Source organism: Caenorhabditis briggsae (genome assembly GCF_000004555.2).
Source record: "Caenorhabditis briggsae complete genome, chrIV, whole genome shotgun sequence".
In the NCBI taxonomy this organism is placed as follows: domain Eukaryota; kingdom Metazoa; phylum Nematoda; class Chromadorea; order Rhabditida; family Rhabditidae; genus Caenorhabditis; species Caenorhabditis briggsae.
Window position 1 is genome coordinate 16,485,524 of NC_013487.2, and position 14,382 is coordinate 16,499,905.

A 14,382-nucleotide genomic window follows, 5' to 3' on the forward strand; every position below is an offset into this window, starting at 1 on the left:
TGAGGCTCATTTTTCCTAAACCTCAGTAAAACTTCAAAAATCAATAACTCGGCTGAAAATGCACCTAGAAAGCTCATTTTTCGCTTTAAAAAACCTGGAATTTTCTGTTTAAAAAGCCTGGAGAACGATGAATTCAATGTTCTTCTCGTTTTTCTGATCATTTTGGTGGTTGAATCAGCGTCCTGGCATCATTTAAGATTTAGAAATCCTAAGCCTCAGTAAAATTTTTTTCGATTTTTTCGAAAAAAACATTTTTTTGCAAGAAAAAAGATGATCAAGTTCACTTTTCGAATGAAATCATAGTTTGTGGGTGATTCGAATCAAATTTTCGGATCAATCTCGAAAAAACCGAAATTCGCCCTGATCCGTCGGAGAGATTTCGCCGAAAAAGATCGACCTCATTTTTTTGGCTTTCCTTTTAATTTTCTTCCTCCTTTTCATTCGATTTCTGATCATTGAAGCGTATAAAACACCAAAACAGAGTTTTTCTCCCGCTTTTTCTCTGTTTTTGGAGCCCAAAAATCCCTGGAAAAAGTGTGCGGCGAGAGTTGCGAAATTCAGGCTCCGCCCCTTTTTGCGCCAAAAACATGCGGATTTTGCAATTTATGTTGTGTGTTTTGGTTGGTTGAAAAGAGATAGGAAGCAGTTGTTTCAAGACTAAAACACAGAAAATCCCGAATGATTTATTTTTGGAATCCTCTTTTTTCCTTATCAAACTTCAAAAAAAAATGAAAAAGAGAAAGCGAGGGAGAGAGAGAAAGAGAGAGAGAGTGAAAAGAAAATTAGATATTTAAAGAAAAATAAATAATAAAGAAAGTGAGAAAATAGAGATGAACGAGGAGAGAGAGGAATACTTGTGGTTTTCGCCGTTTTTTCATCCCGAAAAATCAATTTTTTGAAGGAAAAAAAATTGTTTTTTAAATGAATTTTGACCTCGAAAAATCGATTTTTAGCTTTGGAAACTCCATATTTTTGACTGAAAACTTTTTTAAAACTATTTTTATCCCGAAAAATCAATTTTTGAAAGAACAAATTCGTTTTTTTTTTTGAAGAGTTTTGACCTCAAAATGCATTTTTTCGAGTTAAAAAATACAATTTTCAAGCTTACACACATCAGAATTCCGACGAATTTTTTCATAGAATTTTGACCTCAAAAACCGATTTTTAGCTTTAAAAACTCCATATTTTTGACTAGAAACTTGATTTTAAGCGGGAAAAATCGATTTTAGCTGTAAAATTTCCAATTTTTCTAGTAAAAATGCAGTTTTTAAGCTCAAAAAATCGAAATTTCGTTCAATTTTCACTATTTTTTACGATTTTCCTCTCATTTTTCACCTTATTTTATCTAAAAATCGAATTTCCAGAGCCTCTTATGATCATCTTCAATTGACCGCATATCCAAACATTCAAAATGACGACGATGACGAATCCGCCGCCGAAAAGTTAGCGAAAAAATACGGAAAAAACCAAGAATTCACTTTTTTCAGGAGACCCAAAAGAGCCGACGCCGTTGGTGCTGATGCATCCCGAGTTGCGCGTTCGCCAACTTCGCTATGCGGCCAATATTGATGCGAGTCAGATGGTTCCACTTCATCGGTAAGAGATTCTGCAAAAAATTCCAGAAAAATCGGTGGAAAAATGAGCGTTCTAGGTGGATTTTGAGCCGAGTTATCGATTTTTGAAGTTTTACTGAAGCTTAGGATTTCTAAGCCTCAGTAAATTGAATTTTTACTGAGGCTAAAGATTTCTAAGCCTCAGTAAAGTGGATGTTTACTGAGGTTAAGAGAATTTTTACTGAGGCTGAGGAATTTTTTACTGAGGCTTAGGAATTAGTACTGAGGCTTAGGAAGTTTTACTGAGGCTAAGGAATTTTTACTGAGGGTTAGGAATTTTCACTGAGGCTAAGGAATTGTTACTGAGGCTAAGAAATGTTTACTGAGGCTAAGGAAGTTTTACTGAGGCTAAGGATTGATAAGCCTCAGTAAAGCTCAGTTTTACTGAGGCTTAGGATTTCTAAGCCTCAGTAAAATCTCCTTTTTACTGAGGCTTAGAAAACTTGGAAAAAATTTTAAAGATTAAAAAAAAATTTTTTTTTTGAATTTTTTACTTTTTTCGGTCTTTTTTCTGCTAAAATGGCTGAAAATAAAATAAAAAATCATCAAAAATATTTTTTATTTCCAAAAAATGCTATTCCAGATACTACGAAGTGCTACTGGATCTATCCCAAATGGGCCTGGAATATCTGAAAGCGATGAAATTGGAGCGCGCATTCATCATTTTCAAACGAATCGAGTACTTTTTGTTCCACCGTCTCAACGATCACATCGGCGTCAGCACATTCTCATCAATCGCCAAGAATAAGATAATGGCTCGGATCCCGATGATCATGTTCGTGGCTCAACAGATTATCATCGATTTCGTAATGCCTGTTTACGAGCGACAGGCCGCCTACTTCCGCTACGAGGAGCTCCAACGTCGTCTACGCATTCTGAATGCGCCAGCGTGGCAAAGTATCCGTGTGGAAGCTGCCAGAAGAGAGGCGGAGTTTTATAAAGAGGCAGAGTCGATTTCCACGAGGTTCGGAGTGGAATTGGCGAGTTTTCTACCGCAAGAAGTGATTCCCGATGACAATCACCCTTCGAATTTCCCTCCTAGAACTCATCTAGCGTCTGCCAGGAAATCAGACGTCACAGTGGAGAATGCCATTCAGGCAGCTATCGATGCCATGAATCAGAGTCTAGAGAAGCCACAAGAGTTCATTGGAGGGCAGACTGGAGAGCAGCATGTCGATGTATTGATTAGGAATGTGAATTCTATGATGAACGATGCCCTGAGCAACTTTTTCCGAATCCGGGGCCTTGGAGCACAACCATATTCTTCTGTGAATCACACAAGAGCAGACGCAATAGAAGCTCAGGTGGTTCCAGATCAAGCGGAACGCCGGAACACCTATTCTCCTACGGTAGATCATATGTATCGGATGCCACCGATTCGGCCGATGACTAGCAATCCAGCCTATGTGGAGACAGCTCCAGCTGAGACTAAGAAGAACCCTTTGGAATACAATCCATCGCTCTCCCTAGACACCTACATCGATTTGCTACAGAAGACGTTCGATAAGAATTCCAAGTCTGTCACCGGATATCGTGTGATGCAGAAACAAACTGTGACAGCTACCACCAGAAGTCTAGCCGGTGGATATATGATGCATTTGGTGTCAATCGCCTCCCTGCCACCCGGCTATCCAATGAATGAGACAGATGAAGTGAGCTTCCCAGGAATCCGGCGAATCGCTGCGGCTAGTGGAGTCTACCCGGAGCCGGATCCAGGACGTCCGAGAGTGGAACCACCTACGAAGCCAATGGCGAAGAGCCCGGAAGCTGGAGTGTCATTTGGAGTATGGGAGAAACGAGGATCGGCGTGTGGTCCAAGTGGTGTTGGGAGTCTTGGAGTGCTCTCGGATCTGGATAGGGCGAGGGAGGTTTTGGATGGAGCACCCCCGATGCCACCGGCGATCAATAAAGTTGGAGCTGGTCTCCCTGGAGCTGGCCATGGGCAGGGACAGAGCTCTCGCCAGGTTAAGAAGAGACCCTCGATGCAAGGAGGAAGTAGCAAGGAGGACTACTCGAAACGATACTCCATGGGTGATGGCGTTTTTAAGGTTTGTAGCAACCCTTTTGGACGGATTATTCTGATTTTTGGGGATATTTAGTGAGTTGGAGGAGTTTTTGACCATTTTTTTGAAGTTTTGGCATCAAAATCTGTAGCAAAATGTGTAGATTCATAGCACAACCTCGAACATTCGCTTCTAGAAGGTTCTGGAAGCACCAAAAAACGCTTCAAAAAGGCCTGAAAATCATAAAGATAGGCTCAAAAAAGCTCCAAAAGGTCCCTAAAAAAGGCCCAAAAAAGCTTCAAAAAAGCTCCAAAACAGCCCCAAAAAGCCCTAAAAATTCTAAAAATAGGCCTAAAAAAGCTCCAAAAAGCTCAAAAAATCTCCTAAAAAGCCCTGAAAATCTAGAAAATAGGCCCAAAAAAGCCCTAAAAATCCTAATAATAGGCCCAAAAAAGCTCCAAAAAGCCCGAAACAGTCCCAAAAAGCCCTAAAAATTCTAAAAATAAGCCCAAAAAAGCTCAAAAAATCTCCCAAAAAGCCCCAAAAAGCCCTGAAAATCTTGAGAATAGCCCAAAAAAAGCTCCAAAAAGCACTAAAAATCCTAAAAATATACTTTTTTTGGGCATTTTAATGCCCAAAAAAAGTTTTCTTCCCTAAATTATAATTTTTTAAAAATATTTTCAGCATCCCGGAAATCCAGGAACCAGTGGCTATTGATATGATCACCCGCACATGTACATTTCAAATTTATCTTCAAAAATGAATAATTTCTCGATCTTTCACACACAAAAAACCCCCCAAATGCTCTCGATCTGATAATGTTCCTTATATTCTTTCCCATTGTAGCAGTGCATAATTTTCACTTTTCCTCCAATTTTTCCCCTAAAAATGATTCAATTTGTCATATTTTCCTATCATAATGATGCCATTTTCACATTCTCTCTCATGTTCATAATTCGTCGTCGTCTAGTTTTGAAGAATTTCCCGATTTTTATAGTTTTATACCTGTGTATCTTATATTTTTCCGCTATTTTTTAAATTTTTTCAATTCGGGTTGTGATATTTTTGAGAGATTTGATTTTTATTGCATTTTTAACTACTGAAAAGAATCGCCAATTCATGATTTTCTGTAATCTTTGAACCATCGGTTTTCTATTCAGAAAAACCCTTTGAATATTTGTTTTTCTCTGATCGCTTCAAGACCATTTTTTTCTAATTTTCATCAAAACTTCAAAAAACTCATTTTCTCGATTTTTCCCTTTTTTTTAATTGAAAATTTTAATTTTCCTGAAAAATATCATCGAAGCGGTTCGGTAGATCAAAAACTAAATACGTTTTCCGGCTTTTTTAGCGAAAATTCCAAGTTTTTGGGAGAAAAATGAGCTTTCTAGGTGAATTCTCAGCCGAGTTATTGATTTTTAAAGTTTTACTGAGGCTTAAGATTCTTTAGCCCCAGTAAAATCTATTTCTACTGAGGCTTAGGATTCATACTCCTCAGTAAAGTTCAATTTTACTGAGGATTAGAAAACTTGTAAAAAATTCTGATTTTCTGAAAAAAAAGTTCGCAAAAAACGGATTTTTACTGAGGCTTAGAAATACATAGCCTCAGTAAAGTTTCATTTTACTGAGGCTTAGAAAACTTGGAAAAAATTCTGATTTTTTTTTAATTTTTTATTTTCTCGGTCGTTTTTCCTTTGAAAATAGCCTATTTTCTCGATTTTTTTCCCCTTTTTTTTCAAATTAAAAATGTAATTTTTGATTCAGATGGAAACCAGACGCCGTTCCGCACGTCTCCAACTTCAAACCCAAAATTCTCAAAACGTCGATTCACCGCCGATTGTCGCCGTCGAACAGCCGAAAAAGCCACGTGGCAAGGCGAAGAAAAATGAGGAGGTTTATATTTATGTGTACCTAAAGAAAGGACCATCTTATTGCGGTGGCCTAGAAAACCGAAAAAGTTAGGCCACATGTGTTTTTGCATTTTTGTATAGAAAAACAGCTCGAAAAGTACTTTTTTCTAATTTTTAGTGGTAAAAAGGCCAGAATTTGTATGAAGTTTGATTCCGAAACCACAGGAAATTTGAATTTCCGGTGCAAAAATAGTGAAAATATCAAATTTCCAGAAACCTCCAATGGCAGCAAAGGCAGCACCGAAAAAGAGACCAAGAGCACCTCCAAAACGCAGGGACTCTCCGACTCCAGAAGATCTAGAAGACGTCGTTGAGAACATTCAGAAGGATTTTAGTGTCCTAAAAAAGCACGCATTATCCGAATCGAGTAGTTCGGAAGATGAGGATCCTGTTTCAACGTCAAAAATTGCTCAAAAACGAGTCAAAAAGACGTCAAAATCTCCAGAAGACGTTCCAGAAGATTCTTATGCCGAAGAGCCGGCTAAAAATAAAGAATCCGACGACGATGTGGAAATCGACACTGCAGAAGCAGCTTCAGAATCTTCAAAAACGAATAAGAAGGTCCAGAAAGCTCCAGATGCTCCAATAGCTCCAAAATCCATGTCATCTCGTTTTTCAAAAATGGCTCCAAAATTAGCTAGAAGTCTCCAGAAGACGTCAAAATCTCCAGAGGACCTTCCAGAAGAATCTGATGCAGAAGAGCCGGCTAAAAATGAAGAATCAGACGATGAAATGGAAATCGACGACTCCGATGCTCCAGCGGCTTCAAAACCGACAAAATCGAATAAAAATGGCTCTGGAGCTCCAAAAAGAGCCCAGAAAGCTGCAGATGCTCCAAAATCCACGTCATCTCGTCCTCGCCGCTCGATCACCACCTCTAGACGCGTCTCCTATGTTCCCAAAGACCACCTTGCTGGGATTGAAGAGATGTCTTCTTCGTCGTCCGATGAAGCCAGCGATTCAGATGACGTCATGGATTCAGAAGAGCCAAAGAAGGAACTGAAGCGTCTAGGATCCAGAATTCAGCAGAAGGGAGTGCCGAAAAAAAGATCGAAAGCCTTCAAAATCGAGTCGGAGGAGTCGTCCAGCGATTCTTATGAGTCTGGGGAGTCTGAGGAATCTGAAAACGACGATTCAGAAGACGTTGGAGGTCCAGGACCATCCTCTAAAGCGTATTCTAGATCTCATCCAGCCAAGAAGGGCAGATTTGGGGGAAGTAAGGGCAAGAGCAGCAAGTCCAAGGGATCCGACCAAAAAGACGCGCACTGGCCGAAATGCTCCAAAGCCTCCATCGCTAGAAAAACAGGAAATCCAAAGAACTCGAAAAATGTGAAATCCGGACTTCGTATGGCGGTGAAACAGAAGCCACCACAACCATGGAAGAAGAATCTGGCCAACTACGAAGCGGATCGAAAGCTGGCGAAGGGAGAACGTCGTATGCTGGAGTATCGTGTCGTTGCTCATGCCTATGCACGTGGAAAAGTAGAAGAGGTCTCTTATGATGAGTGTTTTAAGATTCATGAGAATATGAAGAAGGCGTACTTCGAGGGCAGGAAGATTATCGATGCATTGGAACCCGAGAAATTGGGTGGTGGAGCTGATAAGAAGCACAAAAAACACGAGTCCCAGCAAAAGGAAGACTCATCTGACGGTCAAGAGTCTTCTGAAGACGAATGGGAGGAGATGGAGCACTTCCATCCGGTCCTTGATGAGAATATCGAGGTTAGCATTGATCACGAAGCGAATGGAGAAGATGGAGAGGGGGAGGAAGGTGTTGAGAAGGATTGGTGGGTCGTATATCTCAGACAAGAGGTCAATAGGAAAATTCGAGACGCTTGGGAGAATACGCACAAGGTTTGTTGAGTCATTTCAGTACAAAAATCAGATTTCTAGGTTGATTTTGAAGCGAGTTACGGGAGTTTTAAATTTTACTGAGGCTTTGAGATTTTCACTGAGGCTTAGAGATTTTTTACTGAGGCTTAGGAAAGTTTTATTGAGGATTAGGAAGTTTTTACTGAGGCTTAGAAAATGTTTTCTGAGGGTTAGGATTTTTACTGAGGCTTAGGAATTTTTTTCCTGAGGCTTAGAGATTTTTTACTGAGGCTTAGGAATTTTTACCGAGGCTTATGCTTTTCCAGGTGTATTCTTAGCAGAAACTAATGAATATTGCTGAAAAATGGCTGAAAATCGGCTTTAACAATCAGTTAAAACCCCCAAAAGGCTTTATAAGAGTCTAGAATGACCAAAAAGTTCAAATAACGGTCTGGAAACGTACAAAATGACCATAAATCGGTATAAAATAGCCAAAAATTCGTTTGAAATCGAGCTAAATAGGTCTAAACTGCCGATAGAATAATTTTCTCAACTTTATTCTTTTTTTCTATTTAAGGGTAAAAACCCGAGCTGAAAATGTACAAACACCGAATGATTTTAAAATGGCTATGAATCGATATAAAATAGACAAGAAATAACATAAAATTGGTCTAAATTGTCTATTCCAGGTGCATCTCCTGTGTTACATGGCTCATCTCAAACAAGTGGTTAAAACAGCTCTCGACGAGAGTCTAGTCCCCTCCCTAATGATGTCCCAACTTCCAAACGGCTACCTCAAATACACTGGAGAAATCATTCCGATCGATGTGATGACCAATCTGGTGAAGTGGTACACCGACGCGTTCCGCCCACTCAACGGAGTTATCTCTGTGGCTGCTATCGAACAGGACTTGTCCGATGGACACGAAGCCAGATTCCCCGAAACGACTCGTTTGACAGCACTGGTCAATGGAAAATGCTACGAGACTGATCTGGATAGAGCCACACTACTGTTCTGCTTGCTGCGCGGTCTAGAAGCCACGTGTCGAATTGTGGTGAATGCGAGAACGATTCCAAGACGATGGGATAAGAATCAGCAGAAGGAGTTGCAGAAGGAGATGGATAAATTTAGAGAGCTGAGTAGGTCGAGAAGTCAGACGCCGAAGGACGAGGAGCCATCCACGTCATCGGATTCTAAGAAGGCTAAAGCCAAAAAAGCAAAGAAGGAAGAACGAAACTATTGGGTGGAATACTGGCAGCCGTTCGAGAAGCGTTGGATTTGCATTGATCCTTTGCACAAAACGGTTGATGAGCCGCTGACAATCCACGTGGATTCCACTAGTCCCATTTCCTATGTCTTTGGCATTGATCATAGTGAGTAGGAAGACTTTAGGAGCATTTTTGGCTTGAAAATGGCTTCAATATTCATTTTCTAGCCATTTTTAGGCATTTTTGAAACCAAAATGTGTAGATTCGTATAACAAAATGTCCATTTATGGTCGTCCATACCTCATTTCAGGCCATTTGCCAGTTTTTGGGTCATTTCAGGCCATTTGCCAGTTTTTATTTTTGGCTATTTCCAGTTCATTTCGACCAGTAAAAACCAATCCGTGTAGCCCTCGTGGACGAACATTTTCACCGGTTTCAAATTTACGCTAACCACACACTTGATGTTGACCGATTTTAAGCTATTTTCAGCGATTTTTGCCCTTATTAAGGCTATTTTCATTCAATTTCAACTCTTTTTGATGCTAATTTTGTGTGGCAAAAATCCAAAAATCAGCGGATTTTTTTGGGATTTTTCGAAAGCAAAATTGATTTTCTCTCCGATTTTTCGCGAAATTTTTGAAGGTGGTGTGCGGTGAAAAATTTTATTTCTTTATTTTGTGCAGAAATCCATGTAGATTCCCATAAAAATGAAGAAAAAAATTCGAAAAAAATTCCATCATTGAGAAAAACGGCATCGAAAAGTCAAAGTGGGAACCGGTGGCCTAGCGGCCAGGTGCCAATTTTCTAGGCCAACTGCCGGTAAAAGCGCGCGAAATTCGACTTCTTATTGATTTTCAGTATTTTCTCTGATGTTTTTCTAAGATCTCAAAATGTTTTTGTTAATTTCCTTGCAGGTGTATGAAAATACCTGTCAAAAATCAGATAAAACACTGAAAATCAATAAAAATTCGAATTTCGCGCGCTTTTACCGGAAGTTGGCCTAGAAAACTCACACCTGGCCGCTAGGCCACCGGTTCCCACTTTGACTTTTCGATGCCGTTTTTCTCAATGAAGGAATTTTTTTGAATTTTTTCTTTATTTTTATGGGAATTTACATGAATTTCTGCACAAAATAAAGCAATAGAATTTTTCACCGCACACCACCTTTAAACCTTTTTAAGCTTTTCAGCTATTTTTGAAGATTCTTTTTCCGAATTATTTGTCTGAAATTTGACGGAGTGATATTCGCGAAGATTACTGTAGATTACTGTAGAAAAGAAAATCTTGTAGTTTGTAGTTTATTTTTTTAGAAATACAATCACGTCAAAATGCGGATTGTGTTTGCAAGAAAAAAACTACAAACTACACGATTTTCTACAGTAACCCTACAGTAATCTTCGCGAATTTCAGATTAATTTCAGACGAAAAGTTCGGAAAAATCGAAAAAGAATCTTCAAAAATAGCTGAAACCCCTAAAAAGGTCTAAAAATGACGCGAAAAATCTGAGGAAAAAACTAATTTTGCTTTCGAAAATTCGCAAAAAAATCCGCTGATTTTTGGAATTTTCTGCACAAAATTAGCATAAAAAAGAGCTGAAATTGGCTGAAAATAGGCTTAAAAACTGCGAAAAATCGCTGAAAATAGCTTAAAATCGGTGAAAATCGGTGTGTGGTTACTGTAAATTTGAAACCAGTGAATATTTTCGTCCACGAGGAGTACACGGATTGGTTTTTCTGAAAATTGCTCTGAAATGGCTTAAAACAGGGCTCTAACCTAGGAATTTTAAAATTTCGATCCTTAAAATTTGCAGGATACGGCATCTGTGAGCTCTCCCAACGCTATGCGATGGATTGCGTCAAACAAGAATTCCGACGTCGTCGTTGTGATCCCAAATGGCTTGCCTGGACCCTTTGCTCCACCCATTCGCCGCAAACGCTGAACGAGCGAAGTGGGAAGCAATGCAGCTACGAGAGGAGCTGGTGAAAAGACCCCTACCAACGACGATGAGTGAATTCAAGAATCATCCGTTATATGTACTGGAAAAGGATCTTCTGAAGTTTGAAGCCATCTATCCGCCACCGAAAAGCCAGAATCCGTTGGGACAGATTCGTGGACACAACGTCTATCCGAGATCGTGTGTTTTTACACTTCAGGGAGAGAATAATTGGTTGAAGCTGGCGAGAAGTGTAAAGATCGGAGAGGAACCGTATAAGGTGGTCAAGGCGCGTCCGAATCCGAAAATTCCGGTTGAAGATCGTGAGGATCAGTTTTTGAATGTCTATGGATACTGGCAAACGGAGGAGTACAGAAGACCAGCATTGAAGAATGTGGGTTTTTTGAAAAATGCTGAAAATTCCAGTCATTTTGGTCTAAAAACCAGGTTTCTAGGTCAATTTTGAAGGATGTTATGACGATTTTTAGTCTTTACTGAGGCTTACGATTTTTACTGAGGCTAGGAATTTTCACTGAGGCTTACGATTTTAACTGAGGCTTATGAAGGTATACGGATGCTTAGAAGATTTTTACTGAGGTTTAGGAATTTTTACTGAGGCTTAGGAAAAGTTTTACTGAGGCTCAGAGCATTTTTTACTGAGGCTTAGGATTTTTCACTGAGGCTTAGGAATGTTTTTACTGAGGCTTAGGAAAGTTTTACTAATTGTAATGCTTAGAAAATTTTACTGAGGCTTAGGATTTTTACTGAGGCTTAGAGATTTTTAATAAGGCTCATTAATTTTTACTGAGGCTTAGGATTTTTCACTGAGGCTTAGGATTTTTCACTGAGGCTTAGGAAAGTTTTACTAATTGTAAGGCTTAGAAAATTTTACTGAGGCTTAGGATTTTTACTGAGGCTTAGAGATTTTTAATAAGGCTTAGAAATTTTTACTGAGGCTTAGAGATTTTTAATAAGGCTTAGAAATTTTTACTGAGGCTTAGGATTTTTCACTGAGGCTTAGGATTTTTCACTGAGGCTTAGGAAAGTTTTACTAATTGTAAGGCTTAGAAAATTTTACTGAGGCTTAGGATTTTTACTGAGGCTTAGAGATTTTTAATAAGGCTTAGAAATTTTTACTGAGGCTTAGAGATTTTTAATAAGGCTTAGAAATTTTTACTGAGGCTTAGGATTTTTCACTGAGGCTTAGGATTTTTCACTGAGGCTTAGGAAAGTTTTACTAATTGTAAGGCTTAGAAAATTTTACTGAGGCTTAGGATTTTTACTGAGGCTTAGAGATTTTTAATAAGGCTTAGAAATTTTTACTGAGGCTTAGAGATTTTTAATAAGGCTTAGAAATTTTTACTGAGGCTTAGGATTTTTCACTGAGGCTTAGGATTTTTCACTGAGGCTTAGGAAAGTTTTACTAATTGTAAGGCTTAGAAAATTTTACTGAGGCTTAGGATTTTTACTGAGGCTTAGAGATTTTTAATAAGGCTTAGAAATTTTTACTGAGGCTTAGAGATTTTTAATAAGGCTTAGAAATTTTTACTGAGGCTTAGGATTTTTCACTGAGGCTTAGGATTTTTCACTGAGGCTTAGGAAAGTTTTACTAATTGTAAGGCTTAGAAATTTTTACTGAGGCTTAGAGATTTTTAATAAGGCTTAGGAATTTTTACTGAGGCTCAGGATTATTTTACTAATGTAAGGCTTAGAAAATTTTTGAAAAAAAAAGTGTTTTGTGATTTTTTTAGCGGTTTTTAGGCTATTTTGAGACATTTATCAGTGATTTTTGACCGATTTTTGAGCCATTTCTACGATTTTTAGGCGTATTTTAAGCGATTTTCCACATATTTCAATTTCCAGGGCAAAATTCCGCACAACGACTACGGTAATGTGTACATGTTCCAACCGAACATGTGTCCGTTGGAATGTGTTCATTTGAAGCTACCAGGATTGGTTCAATTGAGTCGAAAACTCAATAAACAGTGTGTGCCTGCTGTCGTCGGATGGGCGTTCGATGGTGGATTCACGCATCCGGTGTAAGCGAATTTTTTGGGATTTTAAGGGCTAGATTGTCGATCTTGGGGGTCTGAGCGCTTCAATTTGGTGCCAAGTTTGCCCTTTTTGGGCTCTTGAACGATGAAAAATCTCCAACTTTTTCGATTCTGCGGGTTTCAGAGCTTCAATTTGGCGCCCATTTTGTCCTTTTTTAGATTCTTAAAATCTGAAAGATATATGAGGGTATATCGAAATTCGAATTTCCCGCCTTCAACTTGGCTTGGCGGGAATTCAAATTTTCGAAATCCAGAATTCAAGTTTTGACACTTCTAGATGGATTTTCAGCTATTTTCAGCTGTCTGAAACGTTTAAAACTGACTAAAAATCGATTTTGAGAACTTTAAATCTTCACTTATGGGACTGACGCCTAAAAATCTGTAATTTTCCAGAATCGACGGTGCAATTGTTCTGGAAAAAGACGCCGCGTTATTCCGTCGTGAATGGGAGAAACTGGAAGAAGGAAAGGCTGAAAGAGAGGAGAATGCACGTGTCGAGAGGATTCATGAGAATTGGAAGAAGCTGATCAAAGGAATGCTTCGTTTGAATTATGTCAGGAAGCAGTTTGGACACAATCATCCACAGAATCCGGAGAAGAAGAAGAAGACGTCGGAGAAGAAGAGGCAGGATGTGGGAGACATGGAAATGGATTCAGATGATGGAGGAGCTGGACCATCGGAGCCACCACCGCGTCATGAGATTATTGATAATTCGGAGAAGATTGGACCGCTTGCCGGATTCTCGTTGGACGATTTTATCAATAAGAAGAAGTGAAAAGCGATTTTTAAGCCTATTTCTGAGCTTTTTCTGTCAAAAATCACAAATTTTCAAGCTCTATTTGTATAGAACTACCTTTTTTTTTTAAACCCTAAAACCTCTTTTTTCTCTCTTTTTTGTTGTAAAAAAAATACCCGATTTGGTCAGAAATTTGGCAATTTTCGGTCTATTTTTGGACTTCAGCCAAAAAAAATCAAAATTTCCAGAATTTGGAGCCTTTTTTCTTGAAAATTCAGCCGAAAAAATCGAAATTTCCAGAATTTTTGAGCATTTTGAGCTCTATTTTTTCGAATTCTAGTCCACAAAAAATTCAAAAATTCTAGGTTTTTTGGACATTTTTGTTTTCTATTTTTTTGAAAGTTTTCCTGAAAATCCACCTGAAAAAAATCAAAATATCCAGAATTTCCAAAATTTTGGCTTCATTTGTTCTTATAAATTCTGGAAATCCAGACGAAAAAAAAATCTAATTTTATAGAATTTTTGAGCATTTTTTTCCCATTTTTAAAGCCAAAAAAACCCTGTTTGTTCTTCAAATTTACTCCCTCTTTCCTCCAATAATTGTTGCAAAAATTTACCCAATTTTTTGTTTTTTTCCCTTTTTTAATACCATTTTTTCATTTTTTTTTTCTGCTGAAAATCTGAAAATTTCAGCTACATAATGTATCCTTTTTTATACACTACCCCTTTTGTTGTAATTTCTTCTTTTTCCCCTTCTTTTTTTTACCGAAATTCAGAAAATCTTGAACTTTCGGTACTTCTAGCCAATTTTCCTCGTTTTTTACCGATTTTTTTGTAATTTCCTAGACTACAAACTACACGTTTTGCTTCAAAATCTATCCCGACGATCTTACCCCCTTTTTTAATCGAAATTTTTGTATTATACGGATCTCTATTCATATCCCCCCCCCCCACACCTCACTTTTCGAATTCTCATAATCAGTGATTATCAATCACCGTAATCTCATTCAAATTCAACAGTTTTATCGCTCTCCTTACCTCCCTTTAAAGCTTTCCCCTCAATTCAAAAAATCTCATTATCCCCAATTTGTTTTCTGAAAAATCTCAAAAAT

At 38.4% G+C, this 14,382-nt stretch overlaps 1 protein-coding gene across 1 annotated transcript; it reads left to right on the top strand.

Moving 5' to 3' along the window:
- Positions 1–1,411: 1,411 nt before the first annotated feature.
- On the top strand, positions 1,412–13,309 carry Cbr-xpc-1 (the record flags this gene model as incomplete). Its single annotated transcript, XM_045236335.1, is given in 13 exon segments — positions 1,412–1,442; positions 1,488–1,596; positions 2,197–3,661; positions 3,865–4,038; positions 4,061–4,248; positions 5,381–5,509; positions 5,740–5,784; positions 5,802–7,380; positions 8,028–8,712; positions 10,358–10,495; positions 10,612–10,874; positions 12,344–12,519; positions 12,928–13,309. 13 exon segments carry the CDS (start codon positions 1,412–1,414, stop codon positions 13,307–13,309), a joined length of 5,364 nt encoding a protein of 1,787 aa, XP_045096063.1.
- Between the last annotated feature and the right edge of the window lie 1,073 nt (positions 13,310–14,382).